The sequence below is a fragment of the Zingiber officinale genome, chromosome 2B (genome assembly GCF_018446385.1).
Source record: "Zingiber officinale cultivar Zhangliang chromosome 2B, Zo_v1.1, whole genome shotgun sequence".
NCBI lineage: Eukaryota > Viridiplantae > Streptophyta > Magnoliopsida > Zingiberales > Zingiberaceae > Zingiber > Zingiber officinale.
In genome coordinates, this window is record NC_055989.1 from 99652355 (window position 1) to 99672163 (window position 19809).

The 19809-nt window shown below is 37.1% G+C and overlaps 1 protein-coding gene across 2 annotated transcripts; it reads left to right on the forward strand.

Moving 5' to 3' along the window:
• The first annotated feature begins 2547 nt into the window (after positions 1 to 2547).
• LOC122049333 (transcription factor bHLH74-like) lies at positions 2548 to 4054 on the forward strand. Of its 2 annotated transcripts, none has more exons than XM_042610726.1 (5): positions 2548 to 2901; positions 3002 to 3136; positions 3224 to 3298; positions 3389 to 3568; positions 3655 to 4054. In XM_042610726.1, the coding sequence occupies exons 1-5, from the start codon at positions 2716 to 2718 to the stop codon at positions 3703 to 3705; spliced, it is 627 nt and encodes a 208-aa protein (XP_042466660.1). In that variant the 5' UTR covers positions 2548 to 2715; the 3' UTR covers positions 3706 to 4054. The 2 variants fall into 2 exon arrangements, with proteins under 2 accessions (XP_042466660.1, XP_042466661.1); XM_042610727.1 differs by having other exon boundaries at positions 3239 to 3298.
• The last annotated feature ends 15755 nt before the right edge of the window (positions 4055 to 19809 follow it).

The following is a 19809-nucleotide window of genomic DNA, read 5'->3' on the forward strand; positions in this document are numbered from 1 at the left end:
GTTGGAGAAAAAATAAACATTGATAATTGTTCTTCAAAGAATATTGAACAGGTTTCGGCTTAGCAGCTCATTCAGCAATTTCTCATTGATTCTCTTCCAGTTTATCTCCTGTATATATTATATTGGCTATAATATTTTTTTTATTTGTAATATCATTATATACTATGTAAAAATATCGTCTACACGAATGGTTTATATGCAAAAATATAGTCTATATTATAATATATATTTATTTAGAAATTATTGTTTTAGAGCTTTTTTGGGCGTCCATTGCAATGCAGTTCTTATTTTTGGAAAGATCAATTGACGATGTGAATACAATCATCCAAATGTAAATGATTAGCTTAATGATATGAGATATTATGTGCTGAGCAAACGGAAAAAATATATATATATTTAGAGATTTCTCCAACGTATTAGTAGTGTTTTTTTTACACTTACTAATTGGTGTTAAAGTTTCAAATTAAGAAGATGTACAATAGTTCCAACTCATAATATATTGGTGCTAAACATTATATTAGAAAAAATGATTAATCAGTAACGTCGAGCTTGGGATGATCGATCCCATCCCACGAAAATTTTTCACCACTATATTGGAGCAACCACTGTAGTGTTGATTATTGCTCCCCTTAATTAGATAAGGATTTTTCAAAAATTAGGAAGTTAATTAAAAGAAACAATTTAAAATTTTTTTATTAATCATTTACCTTTCTCCCCTTTTGATATATCAACATGGGCTAAATTGTAAAAATAGTGCAAATATTGAATCAAGACATATATTGATATTTCAAGTTAACTAAATCAAGCAGATGAATAGATTATTTATAAATAGTTAAATCAACTATTGAATGAAATTTAAGTTAAATCACAGCTAGATAGGCAAATTAGGTCAAAAACATATAAAGTGAACTGTAAGCTATAGTACATGTTGTCTACCGTAAGACCTATGATAAGTCCATTTATGCATGGATTTAATAAAATAAAATATTTATGAAGATAAAATATTATAATTTTGAAATCATATTTGAAAATAATAAACAAGTCTAACCGTTCTAAGAGATAGCTCCCCTTAAATTAGAGCTCTAATAGATTTCAAATTGGCAATTGGGTTAACATAGCAAACATTAGCATTAATCACATGAATATATTATTTGGGTACCCAATGACAATTATTTTTTTAACTTAAATAACTAAGCATGATTTAGAAACCCAAGCCAACTTAACTTTAGCATGTCTTTTGACTAAGGTAATATAAGAAACATGATTTTGACTAGAGTTGGACTTGCCAGTCTTGTTGTATATAGCTCATCTAGTCTTAATTATCATATTCAAATATTTAGACTTAAACATGAACTTGCTCGACATTGATCTTAATTCACTAAATTAGTTTTCAAGTTAGAGTTCTCTTCCTGAAGGTTTGAATATGAGAATATACACACACACACGAAGAATGCTATCTTTGTATGCGTATCAACCTCCAACTTAAGAGCTCCAGTAGTAGAAGCTAGCTAGCGTACTGCCTGCCCCAGGACTCAACCTTCCAGCGTAATTGTGGCGCGTGCGTGCTAGCCAACGATATCGGAGAAGAAAGACTACTATAGCTATGGCTGCGTGTTAACCCGCCGTGCGTTGTCCGACGAACAAAACTAGATGGACCAGGTTGGCTGGTGGCATCGATCGGGGAAGAATGACTACGATCGACGATGGTGTACAGCTAGAGTTAATGGAGCGACGTGGAGGCTGGGCCTTCGTGTCTGCTAACAGTGGACGAGTGGCGTGGAGATTGGGTCTTGGCCTCCATGAGCAGTGGAGCAGTTTGGAGGCTGCTGTTTTTGAAATTTAATTTAAAATTATTAACTGGCCAACTGAATCTATTGCCATTGAACCGGTTTTAGATGCACGATCTTGCTCAGAATTCATTGAACGTGAATGGTCAGAGAGATAAAAAAAAAAAAGCTTTTTCTGTGTGCGCTAACAGCTGAAAAATAAAGAGAGAAAAGTCAAGAGAAGCCGCAATGAATCAGGCAAATTGGTGAATGGTCCCTTTCAAAATTGATCCTTGAGTGATTCCATTACCTCGAGGCTGCTGCAATTATTTGCTCGGCAGCCCCTCCCTACAAATTTATACTCGTCGATTAACGCGTACAAAGATGTCGGAGACCGATAGTAAATGCGCTAAAATAACGAAACAAAAAGGAGCTGAAATAGTATATATACACTATATATTAATTTATTAGCAAAGTTCAGTCTGCTATACCTTCATGCACTTCTCCAATTTGCATACTCAACAATAGGTTGACTTGAGAATTGACTCTGGGGTAGACAGTCAACAGATGTATATGTACCTCAGACTGTTAAACTTAAACGTCCAAGGGTTGTTAAATCTTAAAAATTTTACTTTACTTTCATGTGGTGGACGCAATAGTGTCGCTGATGACTCGATCCATGCACACCCTGTAGAAAAAGAAGGAACTGTCCCTTTCTCTCATTTACTCCACCGCACCTTCCTCTTCTCACCTCCCTTTGCTTGTCATTTAATTTGATGCGTTGCCAATTTATAAGCATCCATCCACTGCTCTCTATTCTTATAATTAAAAGCATCTCATCCTGTAGGACTAGCTCGGAGAAACAGTTTAGGCAATACACAAGTTGGAAGAGCCCCTGAATTCCTGCTTGGGATTCAATATACCCATAAATATAAGAAATAATTAGGCCATGCAGCGCCTCCGGGTTCCTCCTTCCTCTGGCACAGAGACTAGCAACGAGAAGAAGAGAAAGAAAGAAGAGAGAGCGGAAGGCAGGACTGAGAAGAAAGCCAAGAGCAAGTTGCCGGAGAGTGACTACATCCATGTACGAGCTCGCCGAGGCCAAGCCACTGACAGTCATAGCTTAGCTGAAAGAGTAAATAATTAAAGCTTACTGTCATTCGGGAGCTCCATGGTTGCTCATTTTGCTTCTCTTTGCCTTTTGGCTCTTCAATGTGTATGCTGACTGTGTGCAGGTTAGAAGGGAAAGGATAAGTGAGAGGATGAAGTGTTTGCAAGGCTTGGTGCCTGGTTGCAACAAGATCATGGGGAAAGCCAGCATACTTGATGAGATCATAAACTATGTGCAGTCTCTCCAAAGTCAAATCGAGGTGTGTTGTTTGCCGACTTTTAATTGCTGAATTATAATTGCAGAATTATGAGTTGAGTTGTGTTATTTAATTAATTTGTTTTCTTAGTTTCTGTCAATGAAGCTGGCTGCTGTAAATCCTGGAATGCCCTTCAATATTAGCAGTTCATTATTCCATGAAGAGGTAATTTATAAGGTTGTTAGCTCCGACGTTTAGGCATATTTAATCTGATATTATGGTGCAGTTAATATGATCTGCTGATGGTGCATGCAGTTAAATTCATCCTGCAACTCCAGCAGCATTGCAGGAATTAGCCTGCCTTTCATTAATGATCAGTCGGAGCTCTTGCAATCTGCTAATGATTTCTTGGGTCCACACATCGCCATGAATCCACAAGAGACTCTGCTCCAAAACATCAGCTCTACACCTATCCAGTTTCACGCTAGCTTCAATGTAATTGTTGACTGAAATATTAAAATAATATGCTCATATATATAGCACTTAACCTTCAACTTCTCATGATAATTAAATTACTTCAGGTTCTTGGGTGTTCTGCTTGGGATGAGAGAGACCAGTATGATCAGCTTTGATGGCCTGGAATTCCATCAAGGGAAGGACTAAGTTTGAGAAGAAGAAGAGGAAACGTTGATGGTTGAGAGATCCAATAACATTGATCAGTGTGAAAGTGAACTCTCTTCATTTCACAGCAACAGTGGAAAGGCCTTTTGTTTCGAGAAAGAACCATTTCATGGTGAAGCTGCGTGTAATATTTCTTCTCTTCCAGTACCTGTTTTTCCCATTCTAATTTGTCTTTAACAACCTTGGTTAATTCGGAGCTCCAAGTTCAGACTTCAAACCTGCTTGAAGGTGTGGGCTTCATGTATCTCTGTAATGTTCTTGCAGACTACTGTAATAATCTACAAGTCTGCTTCATTTAAACCATGCATATTATGAAGAAAAAAAATCCACGGAAAAGTAAACCAACCACTAACGAGAACGGACTCACAAGAGAATTTGACAAGAGTGCTCCTGTTTGCAAATCTTCATCTAACACCTAATTCTTCATCAAGATGTAGATTTAGTAGGATAGCTTGTCGTTTAGACTCAAATCTTTCTTGCTGTTGAAAAACTAACCATGCATGGTTATTTAAGATTCTTCTAGCAATAAATAAAACCACCAATTCAATCTGCATTTATAAACTTATGAGTCGACTTAATGGTTAATTATATTGGACAATAAGTTAAGAGGGAAGTAAGAAAGGACCAATTGAAGTGAAATTGAGCCACAAAGGCAAACTACATAGGCAAACCATGAAAAATGAAACATGGAATGAGTCAAGGGCTCAATGCATTGAGACATGAATAACCTAATGGGAGATGACCTCGTGGATTTGAAGGTAAGCTCTTAAATAAGTCGAGATTTGAGAGACTTTTACTATGGAGAGAAGGATAGTTCAAACTTAGAAAACTCCACTAATAGGATAGTCATAATGGATGATCTAGTCAATTAAAGATTATCTTCATTGACTAGTAGTGAAGTCAACTAAACAATCGGTTGTATAGGATCATGGAAATATGTTGGTGTTCGGAGCACATTAATCCAAAGTTTTGATGTATGACTAAGATTAGAGTTAGATTTGTTAAGATCTAATAAGTTTATGTCAAGTGTGCAGGGCAAGATACTTGACAGATGATAAAATCTTGGTTAGGAACCCGACACTGGTTAAGTCCTGAACTAGGACTCTAAAGTTCTGGCTAGGAATCAAACAGAAGCTAAGCCTTGGCTGGGAACCAAGCAAGGAAACCTTAGTTGAGAACTACGTGTATCAAGTTCAAGTAAAGTTAGTTGGGAGATGAAGTCTTGGCAAAGAACTCCAAATGAAGTCAATTGATGAGAACTAAGGTTTAGACAAACAAGTTCAAGTGGAGTCAGCTAGGAGCTAAAACTTGACAACTCACACTAGATGGGTCAGTTAGGAGCTGAAGGTAAATGCAAATAATTTAAAATTTTATATCATACTTATTACGTATAATAAATGCAAGGAAGCAAAACTCGATAGTTTCAGATGACCGAAAGGAATTCCGAGTGACCGGATGGAGATAACTCTCGATTGATGTAATTGGGATATTCTACGTGACCAAAACAAATGGTGGGGCTACTGTAATTTACAAGCGACCAGATATGCTTCCAATCACAACGATCCGGGTGAGACGATCAAGATCAGATTTGATCGAGCTCTAGGCAATTATTGGAGGGCTTCTAGTCAATCAGAGAAAAGTTGCAGCTACGTCAACAACTTCCAGGCAACCAGGGAGGTTCCAATCGACCGGATAGTGCCACATCATATATATAAATGACCTCAAGGCAAAGCTTTCAAACAGAACTCTTGATCTTGCTACTGCTATGATTGTGCTCTCTGTGCTCCTCATGCTTCTTCTCTACAATGACACGCTGCAACTCTGTGCTCACATTTCAATCGATAACTCTTGTGTAACCATTTTCTGATTCATCTTGTTGCCGTATTTTTGTGTTTTGTGTTTATGGTTTTTAGATTCTTTTTTATAAGGTTTCTTCAGCTTTTTGGAAAAGAGAAATTATAAATAAGAATCATATTTTTTATTTGTGCATCTATATTGCTGCTAAGTCTTTGCATATATCTAGGGATCAGGTCTAAGTAAGTTTGCGTGCTCTAATTGATTGAATTACTGACTAGTTTGTTAAGGTTGCATGCGTGTTATCTTCTGTTCAAAAAGTGCATGCTCAAGTCATTACTTGTTATTTCTTATTCTGATGGATTACTCTGTTTGATTCGAGTTCTATCCTACAGAAAAACACAATCTACAAACATACATAACACATTTGTTTGATGGTTCAATCATCTTCAATAGATACTCCATAACTAATTAAGATCATTGATGGATCACTTCTCCCGTCATCTTTATATTTCCTCTTTATTGAAAACTTTTTAGGGTGCATTTAGTTGAGAGTTATTCTTGATACTTTTAATTATTCATCCAAAGTTATTAACAAAAATCCTATTTAGTTTAGGTAATCAATGATTTCCGATAATATTCCATACTCGACATGTCAGTAAAAAGAGCATATAACCAGGAATCGAAAACCTTAGAAAATTAAGATTTTTCTTGATTCCGGGTTAACAAATTTTTTTTACCCAAAATACCCTCGGATAAGAGAAAAATGTGACAAAAAAGAAAAACGTAAACAAAAAAAATGAAAAATATTAAAAATAAAATTAATTTTTTTAAAAAAGTAAAAAAATAAAAATAAAAAACCAAAAAAAAATAATAAAGATTGTAAAAACTAAAAAATTTAAAAAAATAGAAAAAATTTAAAAAATGAGAAACCCATAAATAAAAAATAGGAAAAATAGAAAAAACGTAAATTTTTTTTAAAAAAAGTAAAAAATAATAAAAAAGGTTAAAAAACATTAAAAAAAGAAAAAATAGAAAAATGTAAAAAAAAATAAAAATTAAAAAAATAAAAAAAACTTTAAAATAAAAAAAATAAAAAAAGGAAAAACTTTAAAAATAAAAAAATGGAAAAAAAATAAAAAAAACATAAAAAAGACAAACAAAATAAAAAATATATATAAAAATAAAGAAAAACATGAAAAAGAAAAAGTAAAAAAAACGTAGAGTTTAAATAATAATAATAATAATAATAATAATATTATTATTATTATTATTATTATTATTATTATGTATAGTTGATTTTGTAATTGAGGGTAATATAGTAAAATATTAAATTAGGTTATTCATTAAAACTTTCAAACAAATAAATTTTTGTTGCATTACCTATATTGAACCAAAAAATATTTAGTTATATTTTATTCCCCATAATCTTGATTATGTGATTACTGTAATCACATAACGAAGGTTATACATGATAACTTAAATTAAATATATCCTTAGAGGTAAAGGAATCTCTTACAATGCCCCTTGTCATAGCAACAACAAATCCAGAAGAATACAAATGAAATACAAATAATGAAAAATTATACAAATGAAAATTTTTTCTTGTTGCTTGTTTACTTCGTTTTTTCTTTCTTGCCTTTTGGAAGCTAGACGAAGTTCTTCAAACAACATTCAAAAGCTTTTGAAAATCTCTACCAAAATCTTCAAGCTATCATCCGTTTATAGGATGTTTGTTGTTCTAAAAATCAGTACGTATAAACCCTTAATTGATTGTTGTCTTGTCTGATAAGAAAAATAGAGAAGTCGAGGACACAAGAAAGATAAAAAATAAGTTTTTCACACGTCTATTCATTGATCATTATATATCCTATTTATAGGCTAATACATCACATATTAATATAACCCACTAACTCTACTAACACTACAACATTAACCACTAACTCCACTAACACCATCACTAACTCAACATGTCAACATATTGACCCACTAACACATTAACTTTATCAACAATCTCTCCCTTAAACTGATATTTCAAATGTAATAATCAGTTTAAAAATAGTCAAACTTTTAAACTCAATATAGAAACACCAAGTAGCTTTCTGAGCTTTTGAAACGTCGTAAATTTGAGAGGTTTGGTTAGTATATCAACAATTTGATCCTTGCTTCTATAGTAAACAAGATTAATGACTTTATCATTTGTTAGATTTCTCAGGAAATGATACCTCATATCTATGTGTTTACTTCGACCATATAGCACTGGATTTTTAGAAAGTTTTATTGTCGAACTGTTGTCACAATAGATCTGAATAGGTTCATCCTCTTTGAAATATAATTCTGTAAGAATCCTCTTTAGCCAAATAGCTTAACAAACACAAGATGTTGCAGCAACAAACTCAGCTTCCGTGGATGATAATGTAACGATTGATTATTTTTTCGAAGACCATGAAATAGCTCCTGTACCCAATATGAAAATGTACCCAGATGTACTTTTTCGATCATCTAGATCTCCTGCATAATCACTATCTGTAAAATCAAATAAATCTGACTTTTCTCCCTTTTTATAAAATAACTCATACTCTTTAGTACCTTGCAAGTACCGAAAAATTCTTTTTGCAGCTAAGAGATGCATTTTTGTAGCACAATCCATGTATCTACTAATCATACTTACAACATGCATAATATCAGGTCTCGTCGCTGTCAAATTCATTAAACTCCCCACTATCTGTTTGTAAAGTGCGGCATCAATCTTCTTTCCTCCAATATCTTTATGTAACTTCACTCCAAACTCAGAAGAAGTATTTACAGGATTGCAATCTTTCATTTGAAACATATCCAAAATTTCTTGCATATATCTTCTTTGAGAGATAAAAATTCCAACAGAAGCTTGCACCAATTCAATACCAAGGAAATAATGCATCATACCAAGATCAGACATTTCAAATTCTTTCATCATAGATTTTTTTTCCAAATATAGATGCACTATTTCCAGTATAGATTAAGTCATCTACATATAAACAAACTATCAATATTTTTCCTCTATCATCAATTTTAATAAAAAGAGTATGTTCATAAGAGCATTTTTGAAAGCCTTCATTTAAAAAATAAGTTTCTATACGATTATACCAAGCCCGTGGGGTTTGTTTTAATCCATATAGAGCTTTCTTTAATCTATAAACTTTATGCTCATTACCAAATTTCACATAACCAGGAGGTTGATCAATAAATACCTCTTCTTTCAAATCTCCATGGAGGAATGCTGATTTTACATCCAATTGAAAGATAGGCCATGAATTTTGTGCCACCGTCGCTATCACCAGTCTGATTGTATCATGTCTTGCTACAGGAGCAAAAACTTCTTTATAGTCAACACCAAACTCTTGTTTATAGCCCTTCACCACCAAGCGTGCTTTGTACTTGTCAATCTCACCATGTTCATTTAGCTTTGTCTTGTAAACCCACTTTACACCAATAGTCTTTTGCCCTTTAGGAAGATCACATAACTCCCATGTATTATTTTTTTCAATTGCTATAATTTCATCATCCATAGCTTTTCTCCATTTTAATTCTTTAATAGCCACTTCAAAGTAGTGGGGTCACAATCTGAAAACAAAGTAAAATGTGTAAGAGGATCATCACCTTGATCAATTTCAGTCACCTCATAATCAGACATCCATGTTGGTCTTCTTCGAACACGTTGTGGCCTTTGTGATTTTGCTTCAACCGAACTTTGATCTGCTATAGGAATATTTTGAGAGACTTCCTCATGTTGCTCATCCTCCATAGGTTGTTGTGCTTTCTCATCATCATCAAAATCAACAGGGATACTTTTTTTAACGCCATTTTGATTCCATGGCCAAGTGTTCTTTTCATCAAAAATAATATCACGACTTATAATGATTTTCTTAGTGTAGAGATTATATAATCTGTAAGCTTTTGATGTATTACTCATACCAAGAAAAATGCATTTTTCACCTTTGTTGTCTAGCTTCTTTCTCCTTTCATCTGGAATATGAGCATAAGCGATACACCCGAAAATCTGAAAATGATCAACAGTTGATTTTTTTCCACTCCAAGCTTCCTCCGGTATCATGTTTTGAACAGATAATGCAGGACTTCTATTCAATATATGGATGCTCCAATTAACTGCTTCTGGCCAAAAACTTTTAGGAATACCACTTGTCGTCAGAAGGCTTCGCACCATATTCATAATAGTGCGGTTCTTCCTCTCGCATACACCATTCTGTTGAGGTGTGTAAGCTGTTGTAAGTTGTCTCTTGATTCCATGATTCTCATAAAAATTTGCAAATTCATGTGAGTTATATTCTCCACCACGATCTGTATGCAGAACTTTAATAGAGTTGCCAATTTCTTTCTCGACAAGTACTTTGTAATTTTTGAAAGCTGTAAAGGCTTCAGATTTTTCTTGCAACAAATAAATCCATATTTTGCGGCTATAATCATCAATAAAGGTAATTATATATCTTTTACCTCCATTAGAATGCGGTGTTATTGGTCCGCAAATATCTGAATGAATAAGCTCCAATGCCGCCTTTGCTCTCCAAGATTTTCCTTATGGGAATTGATTACGGTGTTGTTTGCTAATAACACATTCTTCACAAACTTGAGAAGGAGATGTAATTTAAGGAAGACCGATCACCATATTCTTCTGTTTTAGTGTTTTCAATCCACTAAAATTTAGATGCCCATAGAAAAAGTGCCATAACCATGCCTCATCATCAAATTTTGCTGAAAAACATGAATGTGGTGTAGTATGAAGATAAAGCGGAAACATACGATTTGCTGTCATATTAACTTGCGCAATTAAGCCCAACTTTGCATCTCGAATCCGACAAACTCCTTCTTTAATAGCAATTTCATATCCTTTTTTCTTGTAATTGACCGACACTAAGCAAATTAGTCTTTAAATCTGGTACAAAAAGAACATTAGAGATAATATGGGTAGAATCTCCTTTTGCTTGTATGGTTACCTTTCCTTTTCCCATAACAGAAATTATAGAGTTGTCGCCAAATTTGACAGAACTGCAAAAGGATTCATCTAAGTCTGAAAATGTATCCTTTTCTCCACACATGTGATTGCTGCAGCCTGTATCTAAATACCATATATTTCGTTGAGTTTTCTCTTTCTCATGACATACCATTAAAAGGGACACTTCTTCTTCTTTTGCAAAATTCGTCTGATCTTCATTTTGTTTCTTCAAATTAGTATAACATTCTTATCTATAATGGTCATACCTATGACATCGGTAACATTCAACATTAGACTTGTCTGCTGACCTTGTTCTATTAGTTGTAGAATAATGACCTCCACGTCCTCTATCCCTTCTTTGAAAATAACTTTCTTGGTGTTGATTTTGTTGTTGCTTCTCATTATCATTGTTGTTTATACCTCCTCTTCCTCTTCCTCGTCCTCTGCCTCTTCCTCGTCCTCTATCACTTCTACCATTTGTAGAATGATTTTTTGATAAAGCCTTCAACGTTTGCTCCTCTTTTCACATTGATTGATTTTCTGCTCATGTACTAATAATGAACTTTGTAATTCATCAATCGAAAGTAGACTTACATCATTTGCTTTTTCAATGGCACAGACAACAAAATTAAATTTTGGTGTTATAGATCGAAGAATTTTTTCGACGATAAGAACATCCTCTGTCTTGTCGCCAAGGATCCGCATTTTATTGACGATTGCCATCGTTCTTGAAAAATAATCTGAAACTGATTCTCCTGATTTCATTCGGAGCATTTCGAACTCCGAACGAAGTGCTTGAAGCTGCTGCCTCTTAGCTCTTGTTGTACCTTGGTACTTCTTTTTCATAGAATCTCAGGTATCTTTGGCGGTATCCTTGCAGAGAATGGTTTCCAAGATTGAGCGATCAATAGCTTGGAAGAGATAATTCTTTGCTTTAAGATCTTTCAATTGCGCATCTGTTAGCGCAACACATTCTATCGATTCTGCTACTCCAGAAACCACGACCGTCCAATATTCTTTAGATCTTAAAAACTTCTCCATGAGCATGCTCCAATGGTCATAGTGACCATCAAATCGAGGAATGACAGGTTGTACAAAACTTTCGGAAGACATAACTCTCTTCAAAACCTCGCTTTGATACCGCTGATAAGAAAAATAGACGAGTCGAGGACACAAGGAGGATAAAAAAATAAGTTTTTCACACGTCTATTCATTGATCATTACATATCCTATTTATAAGCTAATACATCACATATTAATAAAACTCACTAACTCCACTAACACTACAACATTAACCACTAACTCCACTAACACCACCACTTACTCAACATGTCAACATATTGACCCACTAATACATTAATTTTATCAACATTGTCAACCAACTCGTATTGTGAATCATTTCATCCATGAGTCTTTTTCTTCTACATCAATTGATTGTAGGATCATTAGATGCAGCTCTAGAGGGTGGATAATTTCTCTTCAATTTTGATTTTGTGTTGGTCTCTACAAATCATTAGTGTCCATCATTAGTAAATAAAAGCACAAATGTAATAGACACAAGCACGCAAACCATTGTCATTTAATGTAGTTTATGGTTCTCCCAAGAACCCCTACATCCATGGTCTATGATCCATTAGTGAATCACTCCTAGCATTCTTATATATTTCCTCCTCTTCAAATATCTTTCATAGACGGAGAAACGTCTAATAATCCTAATCTTACAAGCAACACAAATAGTATACAAAGAATCAGCAAGAACAAATGAAACAATATAAACAACTTTACAACAATTGAAATCTGGCATTGCTTTGTCTTTGATGACTTTCGATTGCTCAATAGAGGCCTTCCATGAAGCCAACTGTACATAGGCCTCTGTAAGAGTCTCGAAAATGTAGAATAATCAATTGTTCTATTACATCCAAATGACTGCTTCATTATAGATGTTTGAACTCGATTGTTTGCTACACATTTTTCCTAGTTTCTTGGTTGGGCACCAGTTGACTGATAATACCATCTCAGTCGACTATTGATACATTGGTCAAGTAACCAATATCCTCGAAATAGAATCGAACAAAAAAAATTCTATTTGTTGCATTTTTTTCCCTACCTGAACTGCTTAGTCTACTACTCCAATATTATTTGACTTCTATTTACATTAGTCAACTACTTAAACCTTGAATTCATACAAACTACAACATCATGATTATGTATTCTCAATTGATTGGACTGTTCCATTAGTTGATATACTGAGTTGACTGTCAATCCATATTTGTTGAGGGTTATAATCTTGAACTTTAACAACTTTGTGGTTTCAACTGTCTCACCAGATGAGGACGACTACTACTACTTCACACATTTTTATTTTAGACATTAAAATTCGTGTCATGTCAAAAGACCCAATGTCTCGGGGATTTCCTCATCTTGACTAGTATAAGTCAATCTTGACTCACCGAGACTCCATACATACTTAGTATTGATTAATCTCAATATCCTAAGACTTATGATGTCAAGAGACTCCTAACATCTCTAGAACTTCATCTTACCAAGAAGCCTCCATGCTTCTAGGACATCCTCTCTTGCTTAGAATTTACTCTTCATCTATTAATTTATGATCTCTTTAGATTTCAACACTTGCCAAGCATCTAAATCTTACTTAGAAGTTCAAAGTTCAATTTTCTATTCTTAAAATATTTTTTTGAAAATATATTTTTCTACTTAAAAATATTATTGAAAACCTTTTTTAAAAGGTATTTTCTACTTAAAATTATTGTTGAAAAATCTTTTTGAAAATGTATTTTTTTAGAATTATTTTTGAAAATTTATTTTCTACTTAAAAATATTTTCAAAAAATATATTTTTGAAAATCTATTTTCTACTTAAAAATATTTTCAAAAATTCATTTGAAAATTTCTATTTTCTAAACTTAAAACATTTTCAAAAACTTATGTCCAACTTTAAAATTTCTGAAAATACTTTTGAAAAGTCTTGTTTAGATTTTAAAAATATTTCAAAATGTTTTTTTTGAAAAAAAAATAGATAGAATGTTTATTTATAAATTTTGAAAATTGCAAGTACTTGGAAAATCCTACTTTTAATTATAATTTTTTCGAAAAACTTAAAAATTTTAAAAAGTATTATATGATATTTTAATAATTTAAATAGTCATTCAAAAATTATTTCCGTGTACATAGTTTCTTTATCTTTTGGAAATAAATTTTTTGCAATCTCTTCCGAGATATTGTTTTCTTTTCTTCCAAATTTTTGATGTATATCAAAAGGTGAGAAAATGAGGGAAAAAACTAAAAGTTAAAAACTTAAGTATTTTCAAAATCTCAGGGATATTAAATTAAGGAGGGAGAGTTTAATTTGACGAAGAGTTTTTTTAAATAAAACTTAATATTTTTTTAAACTTTGAACTAGGTTGTCATAAAATAAAATTAAAAGATTGTTGGTGCAAGAAATACTAGATAATCAAACCTGAGTTTTGATATTAGTAAAGGTTCAAAGTTAAATCTTTTTATGATCAAATAGTTTGATCAGGTTTCTTGGAGGGGGCATGTCCTGGAGCATCTTTACTTTGCTTGGGTTTGCTTCAATGCCCCGCTTGGTCATAATGTAACCGAGGAAGCGTCCGCTCCTCGCTCCGAACAGACACTTGTTGGATTGAGCTTGATTCCATACCTCCTCAATGTTGGGCAAGTTTTCTCTATATCTGCACAGAGATCAGTGACTCGGAGGGATTTTATCAAAATGTCATCGATGTATACCTCCATATTTCGACATATTTCTCTTTGGAACACCTTGTTCATCAGCCTCTGGTATGTGACCTTGACGTTCTTCAGTTTGAACGTCATTACATTGTCGCAGAAGATCCCATCGGTTGTGATAAAGCTAACATTCTCTTGATCTTCTTTGGTAAGTGGCACCTAGTAGTAGCCCTAGTACGCATCCAGCATGCAGATGAGCTCGCAGCTCACCGTTGAGTTCACCATCTGATCAATGCGCGATAACGGGTAGTAGTCCTTCGGGCAGACCTTGTTCAAGTCTCGAAAGTCAATGCAGACCCTCCACTTATTACCCGACTTAGAGACCAACACCACATTAACTAGCCAGCACAGGAATTACACTTCGTATATATGACCAGCCTCCAACAACTTTTCTACTTCTGTTCAGATTATCTGATTCTACTCTGAGCTGGAGTCTCTTTTCTTTTATTTACTGACTTGGCATCCGATCGGATGTGCAGCTCATGTTGCGCGATGGTCAGTGAGATGCCCGAGAGCTCATGAGTTGCCCATGTGAATATATCATGGTTTTTCCTCAAACAGGCTGTTGGTGCAGGAAGCATCCGACGATCGAACCTAAGTTTTGATAATGGCAAAGGGATTCAAAGTTAAGATTCTCTGTTATCTAACATGTTGAATGAGTATTTCAGGAAAGTCCTAACTGTGGTTAGGCAGGTGAAAACCCTAGGGGGTGGTAACCCTAGGTCCTAGGGGGTGGTAACCCTAGGTGGAGAAAAGTCCTAGCTGCGGTTAGGCAAAGGGAAAACCCTAGGGGGTGGTAACCCTAGGTCATAGGGGGTGGTAACCCTATGCGGAAAGTCTTGGCAGGTCGATGGCTTCAGGCAAAAGTCCTAGGGGGTGGTAACCCTAGGTGGAAAGTCCTGGTGTCGCGAACCAGGTGAAAGACTGGACTAGCCGGGAAGCGGATGTCCAGCAGAAAGTCCGGAAGCGTCGAGTGCTGAGCAAAAGTCCAATCGATCTGGAGGATCGACTGGCAACAGGTAAATCTCCTGAGTGGAGTAGGTGAGGACGCGTTCCCCGTAGAGGGAACAGTAGGCGTCGGGTCGACCTAGGGTTTCCGGTCGGAAACCCGAAGTCAGACTCGGACAGTCCGGAGACTGTCTATACTTCATTTATCATGTTTATTGTGCTAACTTTGTGTTGCAGGATATTGTTTGGGACTAACGTATCTTGCAGGTGCAAAGGAGCAACCTAAAGCCTCGGATAAACAGTGTCCGAGGCGCCTCCATGGAGCTTGGAGGCGCCTCGGGTGCAAAAGCTGAGCTGGCTGCGAAAGTTCATCGAAGGCGCCTTGAAGGGAGTATAAGGCGCCTTGGAAGGCGCCTTGAGCAGGGTATAAGGCACCTCCAAGGGATGAAGTTCGACCAGTTCAGATCTGATCCACGCGGAAGACTAGGCAGCATGGAGGCGCCTTGAACAGCCTTCAAGGCGCCTTGAACACCCTTTATAAGGGGGTTTCGACCAGCATCTCATGGAATCAAGTTCTGAGCTTTCCTTCTTCAAGGTGCTGCTAACAAAGTCATTCCGAAGTGCTGCTGCAACATTCCGACGACCCGGAGCTTCGTTTTTCTCTTCTTTAAGTTGTCGGTACAAAGTTATTCTAATTGTTGTTGCATTTGTAATTTGTAATTCTTATCGAGCTTATAGTTGTTGCCCACCGGAAGCGATCAAGGATCGCGGGCCTTCGAGTAGGAGTCGCCTTAGGCTCCGAACGAAGTAAATCCCTGTGTCTCTGTGGTTGATTGTTTTATTCCGCTGCTTATTACTCTGATAAGTCGATAGATTTCCGATAATCGTAACAAATAGCCACGAGCGCTATTCACCCCCCCTCTAGTGCGTCTCAATCCAACAATTGGTATCAGAGCGGGGTCGCTTTGAACTGGTGCAACCACCATTCAAACATTTTTTTTTTCGTGGCTTTGTCGTTTATATAGGTTAAAAATATAACCTTACGCCTTTCGTTTTTTTCACTCCAAAACTGTTTTTGAAAAATTAATTTTCATCGTTTCACCATTGGTTGGAATTAGCGAAATATTGCATTTTCAAAAATTTGTGGTAATATTTTTTTAATATTATTTTAATAATATTTTATTATTTTTTTGAAATTCCTGAATTACTATCTTTATTTCTCTCCCGCACTACTAATCCAAGACTAAGTCTTGGAACAAGTTTTATTGTGTTTATTTTGCGAGATTGTCTTTCTAAAATGGCCCATCAAGAAGGCTACAACACTGCTCGCCCACCGCTCTTCTCCGGAGATGATTTCGGAGATTGGAAGGGTCGGATGGAGGCGTATCTTCAGACTCACTTTGAAGTCTGGATGATCGTCAAAACCGGGCTTCAACTGCCAACTGACGGCACCGGCAAGCCACTACCGTACGAGAACTGGGACGCGAACCTTATCAAAAAGGTAGAAGCAAACGCAAGAGCAACGTATACACTTCAGTGTGGTTTAACGAATAAGGAGCTGAATCGCGCCGGCCCATTCTCAAGTGCCAAGGAGCTGTGGGAGAATCTGATTGACCTACACGAAGGTATTCCTAATACGAAAATAGGTAAGCATGTTTTAATAAATAAATTATTTGAGCAGACTAATTGTTGGTGCAACCTTAGGTCAAGGTTGACCTGGTTGACCTGACTCGAGTTGTATTTTGATGTTTGACTTAGGAAGATTGTTGGTGCAACCTTAGGTCAAGGTTGACCTAGTTGAGTTGCATTTTGATGTTTGACACTCGTGGAAGAGTTGTATTCTTGATATGGGACAAGAATAGATATTTGGGAGATTATTGGTGCAACCGTAGGTCAAGGTTGACCTGGTTGACCTGATTCGGGAAAGAGTCCAAGTATGGAGACTTGGCAACGGAAAAAGTCCAAGCAGGGAACTTGGCACTGGAAAAGTCCAAGCAGGGAGCTTGGCACGCGAAAAGTCCAAGTGTGGAGACTTGGCACGGGAAAAGTCCAAGTATAGAGACTTGACACTGGAAAAGTCCAAGTATGGAGACTTGCAGGAGAAGTCCAAGCGGGGAGCTTGGCACGAGGGAAAGTCCTAACTGGATGTTAGGCGGTGGAAAGTCCTGGTGAGTGGCGGTGGGAAAGTCCTAACTGGGATGTTAGGCGGTGTGGAAAGTCCCGTGAGTGAAGCCGAGCGGTGGGAAAGTCCTAACTGGATGTTAGGCGTTGAAAAGTTCAGTGAGTGAAGCGGCGGTGAGAAAGTCCTAACTGGGATGTTAGGCGGTGTGGAAATCCTGGTGAGAAGCCGGTGAAAGTCCGGGTGAGTAAAGCCAGGCAGGAAAATCCAGATGGATCGGGGATGATCGGACATCGGTGTTGAGGAAAGTCCAAGTAGGTCAAAGGATTGACCGGACACTTGGCGGGAAATTCTAGCAGGTAGGGAGTGACCGGATGCTAGAATGAAGTACCAACAGTCGAGGTTAACCAAATGTTGGTTTGGAAGGCTTGGGACTTGGTTTGGGCAAAACCAAGTCACTAGTTATCTGATCGGTCCGGTGACCGATCAGTAATCGATGGGTCATCTGATCGGTCTGGTGACCGATCAGTAACCAAACCGATTGGGAGAAGGAACAGGAAGGCCATGGCCTGATCGGTCCACAGACCGATCAGGGCTCTGCAAGGAATCTCTGTGAGAGTTGGGATCGATTCGGGGACCGATCAGCCTAGGGCCTGATCGATCCACAGACCGATCAGGTTTTGGAACCACTCTCGGAGAGTTGGAGATCGTAGGGCCTGATCGGTCCACAGATCGATCAGGGTTCAAGACCGATGCCTGATCGGTCTGTGGACCGATCAGGTACTTCCTGGACCGATTAGGATGGAGCCTGATCGGTCCAGCCTTAGCCTTTCTCTCAACGGCTAGATTTCTGGATTGCTCTTTGTCTTCTTCGCAAGCTTCGCGTGAGCTTCTTCCTTCGGCTGGGACTCCGACTGAGCTGCTGCTGTGGTTGGCGTCTGAGAAGCTGTTGCTTCTTCAACAGTCGACAAGAAGGCAAGGGTTGCTTACATTTGCTGTGTATTTACTTCTTGCTTCTCTTGTATTTGTACTCCTTATCTTGCTGTTGCAAGAAGTAGTTGTGGCGAGGTTTCTCCACCCATAAGGAGCTCATATTTAGCCGGTTCTCCGGGGACTCATCCACCGACGGATTGGTAGGCTTCGTCCACCTTACGGACACGCCGAGGAGTAGGAGTTCATCTCCGAACCTCGTTACATCGGTTTGTTTTTCTTCTCCTTAGTTTCTTCCTTGTATTTCCGCTGCGACTAACCCTGACTGTAGGAAGAACGCGAGAATTTGGGGCGGCTATTCACACCCCCCTCTCTAGCCGAGTACAAACGATCCTAACAAGTGGTATCAGAGCCAGGTTGCTCTTCGACGGATCAACACCCGGGGGAGCACGGGCTAGAGATGGATCTCTATGGAGAAGATGTCACGATTCAACCCTTCTACGAGTCTCACGACAACTTCACATATTGGAAGGATAGATGATGTATTTTCTTAGGACTAATATGTTAAATTGGTTTTGTGTACAAGAAGGGTTTTCCCCTCCGATGGATGAGGAAGGAAAACCTATCAAGAAGAAGGAGTGGACGAAAGAGCAAATCCGACAATCCGAAATCAATGACGAGGTAACAAAAATTATTGAATTTGCTTTACCTAATAATGTTTTTTGCAAGATAGATAGGTACAACAATGCCAAGGAATTGTGGAACAATTTGGCAAAATTCCATGAAGAGGAGCCTAGTGAGCCAAGTAGCTCACATCATGGAGGAAGCGAATTGGGAGTTGAGGGCTACTCAATATCCAAGGAAGAAGAGGAGGAGAGCTCTTGTTCAAGATCGGAGCAAGAAGAGGCATCTACCTCCGGAAGGGATAAAGAAGAAAGCTCATCTACATCCACAACCCTAGGTAACTCAAACACTGTGATTTCAAGCAAATTACACATAATGTGTTTTGAGTGTAGGAAGTTTGGGCACTACAAGAGTAAGTGTCCAAAGAGGGTTAGAAAGACTCCACCGGCACCAAAGGTCAAGGAAGCCGGAGTCCCGACATGCAAGAGCAAGAAGCACGTGGTGTGCTTCCAATGCAAGCAACGGGGACACTATAGGAGTCAATGTCCAAGGGGGAGGCAACCTCACAAGGACAAGAGGCCAAACACATGTAAAGGGGAGCTAAGGCAAACCCTAAGGTAACATTTAAAGCTCATTCTTGCAATTCTAGTAGGATGCATGCTAGTAGTCTTATTGCCATTGTCAATAATGATAAGCATGTTAACACTAGAAATCGATACATGTGCTTAGGAGCCAAGCATGTTAGCCTAGATAAGAACAATTCTAGAAATGCTAACCCTAGAATTAACTTATCTAAGGCTAAGGAAAATCTAGATAGAAATCCCAAATCATCTAGACACATGCCTAGGAATACCTCAAAGAAAAATGATAAATCAAAACTTGA